General features: G+C 36.0%; 1 protein-coding gene across 1 annotated transcript in view; it reads right to left on the bottom strand.

Moving 5' to 3' along the window:
* Positions 1-19,826, bottom strand: part of LOC140847837 (serine/threonine-protein kinase TAO1-like) — a 95,895-nt gene extending 76,069 nt beyond the window's left edge. The window contains exons 1-5 of the mRNA XM_073229226.1: positions 19,707-19,826; positions 14,872-14,961; positions 4,194-4,265; positions 1,482-1,583; positions 167-211 (exon numbers count right to left, since the gene is read on the bottom strand). Of these exons, the coding sequence (XP_073085327.1) occupies positions 167-211; positions 1,482-1,485 (49 nt within the window). The 5' untranslated portion in view covers positions 1,486-1,583; positions 4,194-4,265; positions 14,872-14,961; positions 19,707-19,826. The remainder of the gene's footprint in view (positions 1-166; positions 212-1,481; positions 1,584-4,193; positions 4,266-14,871; positions 14,962-19,706) is intronic.
* Between the last annotated feature and the right edge of the window lie 1,002 nt (positions 19,827-20,828).

The raw sequence follows: 20,828 nt of genomic DNA, 5'->3' as shown, positions 1-20,828 counted from the left end.
GTAGTATTTGATGAGGACAGTGCATACCACACTGAGACTCTAGAAAACACAAAGGTTTTTACTCTTCCTGGAAAGTTTTAACATTATTTTAAAAATCTCTTAGTGAATGAATTCTCATTTTATTATACTAATACTTTTCTTTTCTCAATAAATAAAGGAAACTTACATTTCAGCAAATCTGAAACAGATCCTGAACAATATTCCATTAGAGCTACAGGGGAAAAATGTTAAAAACATTAAAACACACTATTAAAATAAAAAGATTCTATATGAGATAAAATAAATTCACCAAGGAGATCGAGAAGATAGTTTGAAGTGAAACAAACTCTAGTTATCAATTACCTTTAAATATAAGTATACATTTTGGAACTTGTTGAATGTATACATGAAGTTAAGCCAATGCTACATTAATCTTTTATAATGCCAACATGTAACTGCTTGTAGAAGATGTGTGTTTCATATAATTACTAACTAAAGCTATAAAGGAATATACATATTCCATTAATGTTAACCTATAGTAGCAATACTGGCATTGTCAGAAAGCAGAAAATCGTCCTCTGGTACTATATATACACAAAGTTTAGGTTACAGTTTAAATCTTTCCTATAAAGCAAACAAAGAGCACCTCGTATGTGCCAGGTATTTTATATATATTAACTAATTTAATCCTCATAACCACCTTTGGAAGTAGACCCTATTATCATCTTTGTTTTACAGATGGAGAAACTTGAAAGACAGAGAGGCAGCCTACCCTCTCTGCCACTGTTTTTTCTTTTACCACAGCCTCAAATTTAGGAGTACCATCACCATCAAATTAAATCAAACATTACAAATCTAAGTAAATCTAAGTTCTGTATACTAAAATGATAATCAGCTGTAGCTTATTAAAAATAAAAGGTCATTCCTGTTTAAAGAAAATTTAGCCTTTCTCTGAAAAGACATAATTACTATGCCTATACCGTTGTAAGATTACTACCTTATCTTAGTTTCAACAATGGGGCAAAATTAATTTCCATTTCCTGCAATAAAATGTCCCAATTTTCTACCTTTAGTATTATTCAGCCAAAGAATCACAATCAGTTCAGATTTCACCAGGATTCACCACCAATATTCCAACCAAGATCCTTGTGGTTAAATAGCTTACAATACATTTCTGTCAAAAATAAATGCTGATTTTCATCCTTTGATAGGATTGTTCTCAACAAATGTTTGATAAAGCATTTGAAGAATGATACCGCTAACATACATCAGAACATTTTCCCGTGCACGTAATGGTCAGCTGAATCTCTGTAGTCAACTGGCAAAAGTTCTATTATCTCTTAGTGCCTAAGAGTTACAGGAAAAGCTGCTACTCTTTTCTCAGTATGAACTAACATTTCAAGGTGTTTGTGCATGGCTTTACACAACTATTTTGAGACATTTTTGAATTAATTATAAACTAAACCTACCAAAATTACAGCAAGGGGAGAGCAGATACCTACCCATACTCTGTGCTCACGTAAATAGCAGCCTTTGTATTCTACAATGTTGGGATGTTTTAATGTTCGTAGCAACCTGACTTCTTTAATAATACCCTGCCATCTCTGTGGGGAGAAAAAAAAAAGAATAAAGGAGAGAATTAGGAACAGTTGCCTTTCCTTAGAAAACTATATAAGTACAAAAGTAATTATTAGATTAAAAAGTTAACAAGAACATACAACTTTGCTTTATTTGTAATATTTAAATGTCAAACTAATATATTTTAAGGAAATTACATTCATACAGTTTATAACTCAATAACATAAAATTCATTCCAGGTAGGACACATTTTTACTTTCATAAAATTTATTATCAATGAGTCTTATAAAAATTTTACAACCACACACCAAGCCTGTTGAAAACTATGTACTAAATTTAGTGGTTTTTCTTCAAAAGTTCAACCTCCGCCTTCTTTTTGGCAGCTTTACTGTTGTATGATTTACATACCTTAAAGTTCAGTTGTTGTGTTTTTTGGCTTATATTGTCTACCAAATGTTAAGTTTTTTCTGCTGTTTAAACTCAAATCAAGTAATTACCTAAATTCCTAAATGCACATATTCTAAAATGCTAGTGAACACTTAGGTTATAACAGAGGGAAGTTCACAGAAAAACCAAGCAGCATGGAAACATTTTCCTACAGGATTTCCTGAAGAGCCTTCCCATTAACGCCTACTAGTAAATAACAGATAAACCTTCAGCAATAAAAGCTATTCTATGACAACTTCAGAAACTTAGGCCATATCCTAAATAGAGTTACTTGTCAGAAGCAATCAGGGAACTGAAAATACAGGTACTTGGGTCCATACCCAGAGACTCTGGAGGCTTAGGAGATGTGGGATGGGAACTTGGAATCTGTTTTTTGTTCTTGTTTCAGTTTTTCCAAGCTTTACCGCTGACTTGTATCATATTTCTAAAGGTAGGGGAACTAGAATACAGAACTTTAAAAAATGTTTTGCACTGGAATTTGAGATCCTATATCTCCTATGTTATTTCATAAGCCCTCAAGAAAATAGAAGAAGATATTCACAGTGTAAAATGTGTAAGCTGTAAGATGCTAACTTCAGAAAGTGTTTTTTGGGCTTTACATTTCAAATTTGAGTGCTCTGGGAGGCAAACTCTCAAAACAAAACCAAGCTAAAACCTATATTCTTAAATGTAAAAAAAACTTCTAGGAAGGATATTAGATGAGAGAAGATAATGCACTAGGTGAAACTTTTTGTATTGGGCATGACTAATTAAACAGACTCCAACACAAGTCTGCTATGAAAGCTGGTTTTAAAGTTATACTGTAGAATAGCAAATTAAATTAAACTTGTAAAAAATGGAGGTTTTTTTAGGGGGTTTAGAAATTAAGAGTTTATTTTAGGTATCGACATAATGGAACAGTGATCAATCACAACAGTGTTATCATACCCATAAGTATGATTATCACAAAAAACAACATTTACCACAAAACAGAGATTACAGAAATGTAGAAAGCCAAAACCTTTAAAAATTAAAGACTGATCAAGCAATTCTACCTCTGGGCATACACCCTAAAGTTTAAAAGCGGGAACTCAAAGAAATACTTGTATACCTATGTGCATAGCAGCATTATTCACAATAACCAAGGGGTAGAAGCAACTAAGTGTCCATTTCAGATGGTAGATGGACAAAATGTGGTGTTTTTACATACACACACACACACGGGAATATTATTCAGCTTTAAAAAGAAAGGTAATTCTGACACACTACAACATAGATGAACTTTGAGGACACTATATTAAGTGAAACGAGTCAGTCACAAAAGGACAAATAGTGCATAATTTCAATTATATGAGATACCTAAAGTAGTCAAATTGATAGAGACAGAAAGTGAAGAGGTGATTTCCAAGGGCTGTGGGGAGGAGGGAATGAGGTGTTATTGTTTGATGGGTGTAGAATATCACTTTTGCAAAATGAAAGAATTCTGGAGATGAATGGTGGTGATGGTTGCACAGCAATGTGAATGTCCTTAACACCACTGAACTCAACACTTAAAGTGGTTAAGATGGTAAATTTGTTTTGTGTACTTTAACACAATTAAAAGTAAATAAATTTTTTAAAGAATTAAAGAAAGACAAAGAGAACAGACTTAGAAAGTAATTTTATAAACTTATGCAATTAAGGAAGAACTAATCAGAACACTGATGAACTAAAGTACATGCAACACAGTATCAGTAATTTTATTTTTCAGATTACCCACTGCCTTATTTTTCAGACTAGATATATTGCTGCTCATGATTATTTGAAACAGCCATTAAATAATTTCTTAACCATTAAAAATTTATATCCAGTATACTTTCTACTGTCAAATGTACCTTATTCTAGTTTACTTTCTCAGACATGATAATCCCTCTATTATAGAATAATCTGCTGAACAACAATTTAAAAAATTAAACTCGTGTCAGCAGCACATATCTAAAAAAATTAAAAGTAAGGGATGCAGTTGGGAGGTTTCTGGATGTCAGGAATGTTGTTTATGGCTCTAGGTACAGGTTAAATGAGCACATTGAGTCTATGGAAGAAAATTCACTGAGATAAACCTTAGTATTTGTATATTTTCAACATTTTTTGAAAAAATTTCCACCTATCCCCAATTAAAAATGGTATGGCTTTCTTTAACATGCCAATACAAACATATATATTTCACCTACCTCCATAGCCTTCTTTCCACTATAAGGTATTCTCTTGATAGCCACCGCATCATTGGTGTGCACATGTCGTGCCTAAAAAAGACAAGACCACTGTAAAAATTAACATTTATAAACTACCATGTCCAAAAAGATACCAAAACTGCTTTTAAACATAAAAACATAAGTAAATGGACAGCAAAAAGCGTATCAAATTGTCAAGGAGCTGGTACTTCAGAAATAAAAATAATGCATGTTTATCTTTGAATGAGCTAGTTGAGAGGAAAAATATAGAAATTTGAATAGAACTATAAACAAACAAAAAATGACTAGTACAAGTCTATGCTAGGCCTATAAATGTCAAAATTTCAATGAAATGGACAATTCTCTAGGAAAGAACTACTAAAATTGATCTAGAGAAGAAAATTTGAGTAAAACAGTGGTGGAAGATTGAAAAGAATACTAATCATCTTTAAAATAGTTCTGAGTGGAGCAGTTTCACCAGGGGAACTTCCCAGGATAAAAGGAGAGGAAAAGGAAAGCTACCCCATTAACTGTATGGAGGCAGTCTAACCCAACAACTAAACCCTCACAAGCAGTGCAAAATAGAAAGTTAGGTACCGATCTGACTTATAAATGTAGACAAGGGAACTCTAAATAAAATTTTAAAACCAAATATTACAGGGCATTAAAAGAATATTTCATTTGGATAAAATATATTACCACAGAAATACAAAATTTTGATACAGGAAAACATTTCATAATTTGCCATATTTTTTTACAAATCAAAGGGGGAAAATATATACTTATACATATAAATGCTTAATAAATGCTGAAAATGCAGAAAGAGCCCAACTCTAAATGTATTTAATGCAGGGAAGACCAAACTCTTAGAAAACCCACATGGGAAAGGTAATTCCTCAACATGATAAATCATGTCTATTGTAAACAACTATTAACTAGAATTAAGACAAGACAGCTAAAATGCTATCACCATTACTATTTACCACTGCTGTGGAATTTTGATAAAAAAATAAAAGCATAACAGAAACATAAAAGTTAACTCTTTAGAAAGTAAGAGCCAAATTCTCATTATGTGTTAAAAAAAAAGATGATATATAAAGAAGGCACAAGAGGATAGCTGCAAAACATTTCAAATGAGTTCAGTAAGAAGGGTTAATCATCTCTAGTCATCTATGGAAGAATTCATCTTCAATTCAGTCTTTAATGAATTCCCAAAGATAAAATGTTTTAAAATTAGATTATGGTGATGGCTACAAAAATCTGACTTACTAAAAATCTATGAAATGCACACTTAAAATTGGTGAACTGAGAATATGTAACTTAAATCTCAAAAAAGCTGTTAAAAAATTAGACAAGCAGGTATGTAAATTATACCTAAATAGAGTTCCTTAAAATATATATATATATATATATATATTCTTTTAAGTGGGTCCTTGGAACAACTAACGACCTTCCAATTTCAATCACTAGCAGACTGGTTAAGGAAAACGTGCACCACTTAACATAATGGGTGAAGTGGATCTATCTGCATAAGATCTTAAATATGAATTTATTTTTCCAAAATGTTCTCTACTAATCAATTTGTGAGCCCCTTGATTTCAGTCAATAGGTCTAACCAGCTATATTCTTTTCTAACAGTTTTAATGAGATATAATTTACATACCACACATTTCACCCATTTGAATGTGTGTAATTCTACAGCTTTTAGTACACTGACAGATGCATGGCAATGCTGATTGATATGACAGATATGTGCAATTTACCTATAACTACAATTTTAGAACTTTCATCACCTTAAAGAGAAACTCCAAATGGTTTCATTTAAAAATGGTTAAAATGGTAAATTTTATATTACGTGTACCTTACCTCAAATTTTTTCCCCATTAAAAAAAAAAAGAAACCCCACACCCTTTAGCTATCACTCTCCTATCCCTATTCCTCACCCCTTCAGCCCTAAGGAACAACTGATCTACTTTCTGTGTCTCTGGAGATGTGTCCATTCTGTACACTTTGGAACCATATAATAAATGGTCTTCTGTGACTGCTTTCTGTCACTTAGTAAAATGTTTTCAAGATTTGAGACCAGTGAATGTTGAAAATCTTTCTATGTGCTTTTTGGCCATTTGTACATCTTTGGAGAAATGTAAATTCAGATTCTTTGCCTGTTTAAAAATTGGGCTGCCTTTTTTTATTGAGTTGTAAGAGTTCTTTATATATTCTGGACACAAGTCCCTTAGCAGACATATGATTTACAAATAATTTCTCCTATTCTATTGTTGTCTTTTCAGTTTTGAAGCATAGAAGTTTTACATTTTGATCAAATCCAATATCTATGATTTTCTTTTGTTCATGCTTTTGTTGTCATTTCTAAGAATACTTTGACAAAACCAAGGTCATGCAGTTTTACCCTAAGAGTTTTATAATTTTAATGTTCATATATGGTATGAGGTAAGGATCCAATTTCATTGTTCCGCTAAAGAGCTACATTGCTAACTAGCACAAGATAAAGGTCAAAAGTGAGTATACTAAATGCAGTGTAGTCACCTGGAGTAGATTCCAGAACAGAAAAGAGCACAAAGACTGGGAAAATCTGAATAAAGTGTGCTGTTTAGTTAATAGTATCAGTGTATCAATGTTGATTTCTTAGTTTTGATAAAGGTTCTGTGGTTATAAAACTTGTAAACTTTAAAGGATCTGGGAGAAGATTATAGGGTAAACTATTATTATTGCAAAATCTGCAGCTCTAGTATTACTTTAAAATAGTAAGTTAAAGTGACTGCATTTATTAAAATCCAAACTCATTAGTAATGACGATTACATTAAAATTAAATCAGATTAAAATGAGATTACTTTTGCCTATCACACACACAAAAAAAAACCAACAGAAAAATATTTAATGTCCACAGTCATGTTTCTCTGTCCCTTCAGGATTACGAGTTGTGCTTACTTATCATTTCTTATTCATCTCCTCTAATCTGGAACAGTTTCCTCAACTCTTCCTTATCTTTTATGACACTGGCATTTTTTGAGACTACACAACAGTACTTACCTTACTAAATTTGTGTTTGTCTGAAGCTTCTTCAGGACTAGATTTTGGTTACATATCTCTGGCTGAAATACTACATGAGTAATATTGTGTCCTTTTCAGGGTATCATATCTGGATGCATACAATGTCTGTTCATCACTGGTTACAAATTTTCATCACCCACTCAAGGTGTTTGACTGTTTCTTTCCAATGTATATAGTTATAACCACTGTTTCCTACTTTGTATCTAACAAACAATCTGTGGAGAGATACTTTTAAACTATATAAATATTCTGCTCATCAAACTTTCCCCCTAGTTTTAGCAACCACTGAAGATTCTAGCCCCAAACAATCTTTGCATTGATGATTTCAAAATGCTGGTTTTTCCCAACTCTACCATTCCTTTCACATTTATCAGTCAGCATTCTATTATAAAGAAAAGCCCTCCCTTCCTAACTATCTATCCATACTATATCTGTCATGGAAATTAGGAATTCCTATTTTATTCAATGGGTTATAATCAATAGATGTCTATATTGAAGCTCAAATTGTTCCAGATGTGGCCAGTGGCATCTTCAAGCTGATTCTAGCATCCTCTTGAAAGGTCCTATTTTTCATTTTAAAAGCATTTTTAAAATCTCTGGTTCAAGTTATTCTAAAGCTTATCTTTTATGATCCTTGTCCCCACAATAGAATGAACCATTACTGCAAGAGCTCTTGATCCATGCAGTGAGGAATCCAAGATCTGAGTGCTACGTGTGCTGCTTGCTACTAGGATATCAACACAACTAGAATCTTACAGAAGAGAGAGCTGGGAAATATATATGTCATGTAATTAGTTCATATTAATGCCACAAATTCCTATCCAATACCTATCTATTCCCACGTGGTTCTTCCTTACATTTGCCAATTTCCTATTTCTACCATTCTTTTCAGTTAGGATCTGAGTCCAAAATGACATCAAAATTATTCACTGCTCAATCTTTTAACACACAGTTTCAGAACTGTCACACTCATACCAATATGAAACAAGTTTACGGAGAAGAGTTCAAGATTTACTTGCAGTCTCCTCTTCCCAACCAGACAGAGGGTATACACTTAAAATACTGTGTACGAAAGTTACTCGTATTAGTTTTGGTTTTTACTCCAATGTGGTTATAGCCCAAATACAGTTGGATTCATTGTTCCTGCTTGCCTATTAGTGACTCCCCCCATACATAATGACTTAATTTTAACTTTCAAATATACTAAATACTTATTATCAAAAGAGGTAAAACAAGTTATCATTCTATCCTCTCTTTCTACTTCTTTCTATTCCCCACAACTATCACCATTCTGTATCTTGAATTGTTGGTTGTATGGCATATAACTTGTCTAATTTCATCAAACTATACATTTAATATATCTGTATTTACTGTATATAAATTATACTTAATAAAATAAGTCAACTAAAAAATACTACTGACACACATTGAATGGCTACATGACAGGGATTTTTTCAACAGGATTCTCTTATTGGGCCCATTTCTAAGAGTCTGTATATTTTTTTCCTTTTCTATTCTATATTTCTCCAGAGTAGTATTAAGGAGAACAATGGGAAAAGCTTACATTCAGACAAAACTGTAACACAGAAAAAAGGTTGTTTATGAAATACCTGTTTTCTGAGTGCCTCTTCCCTTATTCTGTGTCCAATCCAGAAATCAAACAAATATAACCTACATCACACACACACACATAAAGCATGCGTAGACAAAAAGATTCTGCAAGGATGTTTATCTAAATGTTAACAGCAGCTGTCTTTGGGTAGGAAAGTTGCAGAGGGAGTTTCTACTACCTTATTTTTACCTCTAATTTACAAATGAGAAATAAGTGAAAAGTTCAAATTGTCAAGAATTTGGAACACATTTTCTCTTTTATTCTTAAGGTACCCATTAAAATGAAAAAACTAAATCTGTAATACTACCAAAATATTAAACATCTATACAAAACTTGTTGCTGAGAAAAAAAAAGCAATCTTAATAGCAAGAAATAATGAATGACTAATAATGAAATGTGTGCACGGGACTTTACGTAAGTCAGTGTTTTGCAATATTTGATTCAATAACAATGTAAATCATAAAACTGCTAAAGTAGTGTAAACAACATGGAAATTAAAGCCAAATATCTTTCCCATTTTTTCAATAATCTAAGAAGCTCAATAAATAAAATGATCTCATTTTATATACACCTAATGTAAGTGACTATAAAATAGACTATTGCCTATGTTTTTTTGTATTACTGATTTTTACTCTGCCAGGACTGGATATTAAATAAATGCTGGTCACTGACATTAAGCCTTTAACACTTACAAAAAACACTGCCCCAAAGCCTCCCTGGCCAACTTTTCTGAGATCTGTGAAGCGCTTCTCTGGATCTTCTTTGGAGAAGAGTTCTGCAATCTCAGGGTCCTTCAGGCTCTGTGCTTGGATAGTTGACGACATCCTGCTGGGCAATCAGCTGGCTGATTCTAATTTTATGCTGCTATCCCAATCCTTGGTAAATCAGTATGAATGAAGCCACATTGGCATAAACAATTGTAGAGAAATAAGAAAAGAAAAAAGGAAAAGCAAAAGTTGTTAAGAATAATTAGTATATCATTTTCTGACTACATATATAAAATTATCTTAGATGTGGAATTTCACTGAAAAAGTGTTGCCTACTAGTGCAGGGGTCTTAAACCCAGCTCATCATCACAATCACCTGTGCTGCTTTTAAAAAGAAATTCCCACTATACATAGTATGCAAGTACATACTATACATACACTTCTAAAAATTAGATAAATCTTTATGTACTGGAAGGCTTTCTGTATCAGTGCTTAAAGATTTATCTAACTCTGATGCAATAAGCTCATCAGCAAAAGAGATAATATAGTAGGAAGACCACTAAAAACATGCCCAACAACTCAAAAGGTACCCATAATATGTTCCTACCAACAGGAAGATTCCCATCTATTAATGACCTTCAAATGCAAGAAAATAGATAATAGATTTAATTCAGTAAGATTTCTTTTCCTTTCAGATACCACTTGGCAGTGTTTAATCAACTCTAACACAGACATTCCTAAGAAAAATGCAATGGGAGAAAATAATGAATTTAACACAGATAGATAACTGTTTCCTCCATAACCTGATTCACATTAAAATATGACCTTATCGAATCTGCTTCATTATGTAAGTAGATACACTACAGAATTCCCTGGTGGTTCTGGTATCAGTTCCTTTATATCAGATTATGAGATTTCAAAAATGGCTGCTATAAATGAGAGGCTTCAGAACCTGGTTCTAGAATGACACTGCCTAGATAGGAATCCTGACAACAATTATTTACCAACTATGAACTTGGGTAACCTCATTTTCCAAATCTATAAAATGAAAGAAATAACCTACCTCCCAGAGTAGCTGTGAGGGTTAAATGAGTTAATAAATGTTAAGTGTAGACTAGTACTCAGGAGCAGTAAACAGTACACTAAATGTTAGTTATCATGACCTCCTTAAATTTACCAATTAAAATTAAAAACTCCAAAAATTGATTTCATTAAACTCATAAGGGAAAATAAAGCTCTAGCCAGTTTTTTCCATGCCCAGAGCATATTTTAAAAATTTTTTAATGCTTCTAATGTTATTAATTTCAAAAATTTTTTAAATGACAGAGAATTTTTTTAAGCCTGTCTCATTTTTAGTGAAGTCAACTGAACAAATTTTAATGTTTGTTTTTAAATTTCTAACTACAAAAAACACATTTACATATCTTTTGCACTTCTCTAAATTAATACTACATTGCAGTAAAAATTCAAATTACTAGTTTGTATTCCTTTTCTAACATTTTCGAGGCTGCACCATATTCTTCGCTTTTACCAATCACTCTGCTCTGGAAGTTAGTTCCCTGGAACAATGCTTCAATTACAATTCTTCCAAGAATATGTGACCAGAGGAAAGTCATTTAACTTATCACTCCTCAAATGAGGAGATCGAACTAAATTCTATATAAAGTGTTCCTATTCAATTTACACACCTGCGAAAAACAAAACGCCTTCTATGTACCTAAGACCTTATTTAAGAACTCTGAATTATCAAATTATAGTACTGTTATTACAAGCAATGACTTTATATAAGATTTTGTAAAAATTTTGAAAAGAGAGAAAAAAATTGCAAAAAATGAATACATCCTTAGAAACTTGTGGGACAGTATCAAATTGCCTAAATTTCACATTAAGTTGTTATATAAAGGAAAAGAAAATTTAACTTTTTTAGAAAAAGAATTCTTACTAAAAGCAGAAAAGATCCTATATTTGACAAAAACATAAATTTAGAGATTCAAGATGCTCAGCAAGCCCCAAACAGAGCAAATTCAAAGAGTTTAGGCCTAATAAGGCCAAAATTTTAAATCAATAACAAACACTTAGGTCTGATAAGGCCAAAATATGTCATAATGCTAAAAAACAAAGATAAGCTAAAACTTGAATGATCACAGAATTCTTATAAAATACAATGGAGGCCACAGAATGTTCAATAATATCTTTGAAGTGAGGAAAGAAAGGAAATGCCAACCCAGAAGAGAATCCTTTATCTAAGCAAAAGTTTTGTGGAATGAATGCAAAAGTAACAGAGAGGGAGAGAGACAGAGAGAGAGAGAGTTATATGATGGAAAGCTAAGAGAATCTGACCTCCATTAAGGGGAATGTAAAATATTAAACAAAAGAAAGCTAAAGGCTATATTACTACCACACAAAGTATTCAGAGCTTCAGAGTAAGAAAATTATAAGGAGTAAAGAGGGACATTACATAATGTTATGATTTCATTCATCAAATTCTAAATGTATACTCACCTGACAAAAGAGCTTAAAATTACACACAACAAAAACTGATACAACTGAAAAGAGAAAAGTCTGTAACTGGAACACCACCACCATAGACCAACACTACCAAACAACAGGTCCTAATGACATTCCAGTATGTAGCCTAGCCACAGAATGTACAGTCTTCTCAAGTGCATTATGACATACACTGTGAGATCATATACTGGGTCATAAACCTAATCTTAACAAGTGAAACAATTTCAATTCATACAAAATGTTTTCTGATAAGAGGGTAATAAACTTAAAATCAGTAACAAAACAGTTAAAAAAAACAGGACCTCAAGTGTGGAAATTATATACACCTCGAGAATTAAAATCCATTGGTGATAAAAACTCTCAACAAAATGGGTATAGAGGGCAAGTACCTCAACATAATAAAGGCCATATACAACAATCCCAGAGCCAACATCACACTTAATAGTGAAAAGCTGAAAGCTTTTCTTCTAAGATTGGGAACAAGACAAGGATGCCCACTCCCTTCTTTTATTCAACATAGTCCTAGCCATAGCAATCAGACAACACAAAGAAATAAAAGGCATTCAGATTGATAAGGAAGAAGTCAAATTGTCACTGTTTGCAGATGACACAGTATTGTACTTAACAAACCCTAAATAATCTACTCCCAAACTCCTAGAACTAATATCTGAATTCAGCAAAGTTGCAGGATACAAAATTAATACACAGAAATCTGTTGCATTCATATCCACTAATGATGAACTAGCAGAAGGAGAAATCAGGAAAACAATTCTATTCACAATTGCATCAAAAAGAATAAAATACCTAAGAATAAACCTAACCAAGGAAGTGAAAGACCTACACCCTGAAAACTACAGGACACTCACAACAGAAATTAAAGGGGACACTAACAAATGGAAATTCACCTGATGCTCTTAGCTAGGAAGAATTAATATTGTCAAAATGGCCATCCTGCTTAAAGCAATATACAGATTCAATGCAATCCCTATCAAAAGACCAAGAGCATTCTTCAACAAACTGGAACAAACAGTTCTAAAATTCATACAGACCACAAAAGACCCCAAATAGCCAAAGCAATCCTGAGAAGGAAGAATAAATCAGGGGGGATTACATTCCCCGACTTCAAGCTCTACTACAAAGCCCCAGTAATCAAAATAACTTGGTACTGGTACAAGAACAGACCCATAGATCAATGGAACAGAATAGAGAGCCCAGATATAAACCCAAGCATATATGGCCAATTAATATATGATAAAGGAGCCATGAACATAAAATGGAGAAATGACAGCCTCTTCAACAGGTGGCATTGGCAAAACTAGACAGCTACATGTTGGCAAAACAGGACAGCTACATGTAAGAGAATGAAACTGGGTTACTGTCAAACTCCATATACAAAAGTAAACTCAAAATGGATCAAAGACCTAAATGTAAGTCGTGAAGCCATAAAACTCTTAGAAGAAAACATGGGCAAAACTCTCTTGAATATAAACATGAGCACATTTTTATGAACATGTCTCCTTGGGCAAGGGAAACAAAAGCAAAAATGAACAAGTATGACTATATCAAACTAAAAAGCTTCTGTACAGCAAAGGACACCATCAGCAGAACAAAAAGGCATACTACAGTATGGGATAAAATATTGATAGATGACATATCTGATAAGAGGTTGACATTCAAAATATTTAAAGAGCTTGCAAGCCTCAACAACCAAAAAGCAAATAACCTGATTAAAAAATGGGCAGAGGATCTGAACAGCCACTTCTCCAAAGAAGAAATTCAGTGGGCCAACAGACACATGAGAAGATGCTCCACATGGCTAATCATCAGGAAAATGCAAATTAAACCACAATGAGATGTTACCTCACAGCAGTTAGGATGGCCAACATCCAAAAGACAAACAACAACAAATGCTGGTGAGAAGTGGAGAAAGGAGAACCCACCTCCTACACTGCTGGTGGGAATGAATAAATTAGTTCAACCATTGTGGAAAGCAGTATGGAGGTGCCTCAAAAAACTCAAAATAGAAATACCATTTGACCCAGGAATTCCACTCCTAGGAATTTACCCTAAGAATACAGGGTGACAGATTCAAAAAGACTTATGCATCCCTATGTTTATCACAGCACTATTTACAAATGCCAAGAAATGGAAGCAACCTACATGTCCATCAGATTATTAATGAATAAAGAAGATGTGGTACATAGACACAATGGAATATTATTCAGCCATAAAAGGTATTAGAGGTAAGTGATCTAGCGCTAGACCAAAGTTGAGCTCAGGACACAATACACACTCTAAAAAGGAGCCACTATTATTAATGGTCCCTGCCCCATTACCTCGGGTTCACTCTACAGACCCCACAGGGTAGTCTTAACATTGGCATCTCAAGAGCGTTAGCAGCACCTTTGTTTTCTAGCCATCTTTGGTGCCTGTAGACACTTCAGTGCTTATAACTGAGCAGCAGTTTCACCTGGCCGGCCAGTGAACTTGAGAAGGGTTCTTGCTATATTGTGAATGCCAGTGAAGGTATCACCTAATTGTTTATTTTAAAACATCATCAAGTCGCTCTCAGCAAAGAGAAGCAAATGGAGTTGCTAAAAGTCTGGATATACCAGCTCTGAATGTCCTGATTATGCAGAAGCCCACAGAGGGAAATGGGCCAGTGCACACAGGCTGGGTTGGATTTCTGCCAGAGACACATGCATGTGTCATAAAGACAGTGTGCATGCGAGAGGCCCAGGGTCCACACCAACGTCCATCAGAGGAGCTGGTATCACTTACTTTTGAGAGGCGGCTCATTCTCTCTTCATTGTCTTCCAGGACACGCAAACTCGGAGGGACATACCAGCAGCACATATTCATGTGCTGAGGCTACAAAGAGGAAAGTAAGATTCACATTCAGCCAAAACTGACAATTCCAAAAGTTCCAAGGATGTTCCAAATCTATTATGCAGCCTCTGAATACAATTCCTACTTTTCAGTCTGTAATCACTTTTGGAGTGCCTGACTTTCAGCCAGGACTGAATCCCTTGCTGCTGTCTCCATTTTTACTGCATATCCACCTGCTCAGGCTGCTTTCCTTGGGATGATAGTGCCCTAATTACCCTCCAAGAAATTTATTCTCTCCTTTTTTTTTCTTTGTCTTTTTGTTTGATTTCGATTATGATTTCAGCACAGAAATGCTACCCATCATCCCAGCATCTCTTTTGTAATGGCCCCACATACTGGACAGTACATTACTGACATCAAGAAATATCAGTGGTAAGAACTGGAATCGACTAAACTTATTGGGATCATAGAAGTCAGAATACATATCTTTACATCAAACACCATTTCATATCCTTCTCGGTTTTTTATGATATTGTATAAATACTCTGCCAGCTCCAAACACTTATCAATATGTGCTTCAAAGCCACTTGTGCCCTAAGTAAGAGAGGAAGAAAGCTTATCGGGAAGGCTGACAAAGGTGGGTGAACTCTGAGGCTGACATGAGGATGAACCCTTCTGGAAGCTGATGGTCTTTCTGCCTCTTCCAGCTCAGCTGGGCTCTGCGCACATTCCTTCCACGCGTCTGTGTTTCTAGAAGGTTTTTGGCAGTTATTTCTCCTCTAATGCTCTCCCCCTCAGGTGCTTTGTTTGTTTCATGTCATCACAGCTCTCTACAGTGGATTCCTTTTCTTCCCCAGCCTCCATCCCTAGGCAATTATTTTGATTACTTGAGAGGAAGATTTGCCTCTGCCATTCAGAGGAGTAATTATGGAAGTCAGTAATGACAGGAGGGCTGGCCTATTCCTGTGGATAAGCAGCAGCCTCAGAGAGACCCCAGATGCCTGCTCAGCCCCTGCCCATCATGTACATTTACCATGGCCAGACCCCACTTTGGTTCACCGATATACCCTCATTATAGAACAAATAAGGTGGGTGCCTAATGAATATTGGTAGAACAAATGAATGAGTGAATCTTCAGGTGCACACAGAGGCTTTGCTAGCCTGTCGTTCTGCAGAGCTCATTAGATTTCTCCTCTGGGGATAAATGACTCATGTGTCTGTAATGGGCGAACATTACGAACAAGGTCTTTTAGTTTCCAGCTCTGGAAGCCTAGGATCTGGACTTGTGAAAACCAGCATAACAGCCTCGGATGGGAGCTGTTAAAGCCACCTTGTGACACTTGAGGGAATTATTTTTTGAAATGACTTTCCTCCTACCTCTGTCAGCATTTATGGAGTACTAATGCAAGGTTAGGAAACAGCCAATGCTCATCCAGGAGCACCGAGAACAGGCCGACCAGTGATGACAGTGGGGACGTGAGGGAGAAGCTGCAGCAGAGCCGAGATGGGACCCCTTTCCTGTTTACACACAGTCTCACCATCTCAGCTAAACGGGGGACACAGCATAGCCAACGACTTTTAACATCTGAAGCATTAAAGAAATCTGAGGGGTTCCGAAATTCCTTTCTTTGGAGATCGCCCCCCTAGCTGATGGGTTCAAGGAGGCTGACTTCCTGATGACCCCAAGGAAGGGCCTGGGATGATGTCTGAATGCCAGGCCAGTATCTACACCATGCACCCTACAAGTCTATGGGTGCCAAGGATTTAGAGTGAGTGTGGACTAACCTGGCAGTTTGGGGCCACTTGGGATGGACCCTAGAATTAACTTTCAGAAGTTAACTGTTCTCCAAACTGGATCCTTTGGATCAGTGATAGTTGGATTTAAGCTTGCACATACCTGATCTAGGATATGCCCAAGACCAGTATGACTCTGACCCTGTCCAAAGCTATATGGCCTTGGCTAATCTCTCTGGTCTGGGAACGATGGTGCCTAACTGATTTCCATACAGAGACAGGAAGATAACATGAATGCTCTGAAAATGAGTTTAACTGTATTACAAAGGGAGTGGGGGTCCTCTGGCCATGGGAAATCTAGGACTTCACTCTGGAGACAGACAGGAGCAATCTGACTGCCCCTTTAGTTGAAGGCTAAAGAGATGCAAGGGGAGTGACACAAGAAACTCCAGTGTGCTCCCAGGAGCCTGGCATCCCTCCTTTCATGTTGGATATTTATGGGAGTAAGATCCCTATTTTATTTTCAGTATTTGGAAAGATTTTAGGAGATTCTCCAAACTCCATTCATTCATCAAATTACCTGTTGAGTCATTTTCATACACCACACAGTTCTTATTGAGGGGATTACAGGCATGTGGGAGACATGGCCAGACGTGGCATCACCAAGACCTGAAGGAGGCCGAAGGCGGCTCAGAGGCACATGCCTGTGACACACCCAGCGGCAGAGTTCCACTCCACTGAGGAGCTACAGGAGAAAGATGGTCTTTCTCCTCACTGCCCACACACTTAGGACTGGCTTGCACAGACCTGGCTAAAATGTGTACTCCACAAGGGCACAGAGTTGTGCTTCTTTTGTTCACTGTTAACACCCTTATACCAGCATTGCTGGTATACACTAGGTCCTCCATGCATATTTGCTGAATGAATGGATGAATGAATGAAAATATAACTTTTAGTCCCAGAGGCAGTGTTTTTACTAAATATGTTCTAAGGACCTATCTGTATCAGAACAAGATTAATTGTATTAAAAATGTAGATTCTCGGGCCCCACCACAGTCTCCTAAGCCAGAATTTCAGGAAGATGAACAGTATTCTCTCATTAAGGGATCTCACCATCTGCAGCATTCAGCTACTGGCTCTGTAGAAGAAAGAGCCTGATGTCTCCAGCGCTGCTCATGACCTTTATCTGCATAGCAAACCCCTCAGCTAACACGCTCAGCCTCAGAGATGCAGCTTCTGAAACAATCACTGAAGCCCTTGCTGCTGTCTCCATTTTTCCTGAATATCTACCTGCTGAGGCTGCTTTTGCTGGGGATGACAGCACCCTAATTACCCTCCTGGCAATTTAGACTCTCCTTCCTCCTGGAATGTCCTCCTCCCAACTCTGCCCATTGAAATCCTATTTCTACCATTCTGCTCAAGATCCAACTGAGAAGACATCTTTTAGTGAACCATTACTGACTCTCACACTAGGAATGAGCTCTCCATCCTTTAGCTTCTCAAGGTGTGTCTGTGTTTCTTTTGTATCTGAGCACAGATCTTATCCTATCTGGAAAACTGTAGCCACCTTACCCCATTCAGCATCAGGCACAATAAGAGATGCACAACATCTACTTACTGAAATAAATTAACATTTTAGAGAGAAAGTGAACATTCATTCAGTCACTCAGCAAAGGGTGCCAGGTATCACCTTCTGTTTAGTAGCTTTTTCCTCTTCTATTTCTTTTCCCCAGCCATTTGCCAGTTTCTTTGTTATCTATGTTTTTATTTTGGGAGGGAATCATAGAAAACTATATGCATAACCATATATAAACAGAGAGATATCCTGGAAAACTTGATAGTTATATAGGAAGCCACTCCTGCAGGCCAAAAAAAAGGGGACTAATTTTTAGGGGTTTCTTTTTCCTGTCCACCACTCACTTTCAACCACTGAGGAAATCTGTCAAGATCAAGTCCAAGGATTCTCAACAAAACACAGACAAAATAAGAGCTCTACCCAGTAAGAATGGAGTTGAGGGCAGACACTGTGCTTTTGCTACTGATAGGCCTGCACAGTGCACCATCTAGAGCACCTCCTAGCATCCCACATCGGGAAGCTCATATTTTAAACATATATTTGCTCTGAGTTATATTGGACTTTATAAGATGGCCATGACCAGTGCATTTAGCCCCACTATCATTAATGGATTAAAGAATAGTAATTTGTACTTAGGTTATTATTTCTCAGGTAGTTTATCTTTTGAAGGAGAAAATTGGGTCTGTTCTCCAGGTGTATCTGATAACAGGGAGCTTACTGATGAACATAGTACTCCCCCCTCTTCATTACTCTTTTTACAGATTATCTCTTCATTCCTGAGGGAATACAAGTAGAATTTCATGGCCAGCTCTTCCATGGTTCTTCCTAGGAGAGGATGACTTCTTTCCAGCTTGGATTTCCTAGAGCACTTCGGATGTGGGAAGGTAACTAGCCTCACCTCTGATCCCAATGGCAGCACTGAACTTATTACTTTGGTGACTATTATTATTTCACTTTGCAAAAAAACACATAGCTTTAAGTCGAAGACCAAAAGTAAGTTTTTGCCCATTTACATGCCTATATACTTGAGGTTATACATAAGGAACCAAAAGAATATGTGTCCATAGGTTACGTGACTGCTATGATGTTCCTTTTTCTTTTTATCCTCCATTCTGGTGCATTTACTGCAGCACTTTAGAAATTTGATTCTCTGCCTTTACTTCAGGATCCATTAGGTCCTGCTGTGTAATTCACACCTGGTGTCCTCCAATTTATTTCTCTAAGAACCAACTGGCTGCCCCATGCTGGTGAGGAGGCTTTGGATGGCAAAGGAGCAGCAGGAGCTGATGAACCAGGAGGAAAACATTTTTGTGCAGATCTAGTTAACAATTGTCATCTGAGTAAAAGCACCACAGGAAAAAGAGACAAAGGAATGATACTGAACAATATTTAGGGATCAAGCTTTCCTTAACTTAAGAGCTGATATTTACATTTGTCATTTTATAATTCCCACCCATCAATGAAATGAAAAACTTACTTTTAAAAAGCTGCTTGAGAGTACACCAATAATTCACCTTCTTGATTTATTTATTTTTGCCAAATGAAAGTGAGTCTCGTAGTGGGTGGTGAGGACCTGGTGTATGTTCGGTCCTGCCAATACCGCTCACCAGGAGTTACAGGGTTTCCGTTTCTGAGAGGAGTGATCAACTATAGTTAATTTCGGAGATAAATATAGAAAAGGAGGCTACTGGGTAGTTCTGGAGCTTTTAAAAGACTTTAAAACTAGAGGTTGCCCTTCAAAATATCAAAAATAAGCTGTCATGGTAGGTTTTTTTCCTTTTTGTTCTCCAAATGAAAAGACTGCATTAACCTATCCAGGGCTCAGTTACTGCCTAAGGACCAGGAGGTGGGACAACTACTACAAGAAAATGCGCCTGAAGAATCCAGATAGTTCTGCCCAATAAAGCAGCATGGATTTGTTTTCTACATGAGTGAGCATTACAAGCAATTTGGCTTAAGTGGGAAAAAACTAAAACAATGGGTTTCACTGTATTCCCACCCACACGGAATCTGGAATGCAGGTAAGTATAGTATTAAAGAAAATCTTTAGCAAGTAATTTTCAATTTGGAAATCAATTTTCAACCTATCATAATAAGGGTCACCAGATACAGTTTCTGTTTTTAGTGAACATTCAGCCGATCCACACATGCTCACCTTTGTCCTCCACATTAGCCATAACTTAAAAATATCCACATGGTGTCCGCACTGTAAGGCCTTGTCTCCAGTGTCGTAGGACAGGTAGTAGTGTTTATCTTGCTGAAAGAGGTAGGAGGCATGTATCTGATTGCAGCTCTGCATCAGTCCCTAGAAAAGAAGAGAAAACAGGAAATTTACTGATTTTATCAGTTATTCTATTAGATTTATGCTGTGGCAAAAATTATTTAGAAAAAATTAAAGAGACATTGAATATCCTAGAGAAAGAAAACAGTGAGAATAACTGAAAAATAAATAGGGCCAATATCTAGACAGGATGGGCCATTATGATAGGTCAGCTCTGTGGCATAAAAGGCCAGGGGTCAAATGTTACCAGAGGTCAATCACAAGCATGACCTTCTTAAGAGAAGACATTTATTTAAAAAAATCATAATCAGAGTATAT

The sequence above is a fragment of the Manis javanica genome, chromosome 2, assembly GCF_040802235.1.
Source record: "Manis javanica isolate MJ-LG chromosome 2, MJ_LKY, whole genome shotgun sequence".
Taxonomy (NCBI): Eukaryota; Metazoa; Chordata; class Mammalia; order Pholidota; family Manidae; genus Manis; species Manis javanica.
Note: the sequence above shows the minus strand (reverse complement) of the source record. Positions and strands in the feature narration are given on the sequence as shown.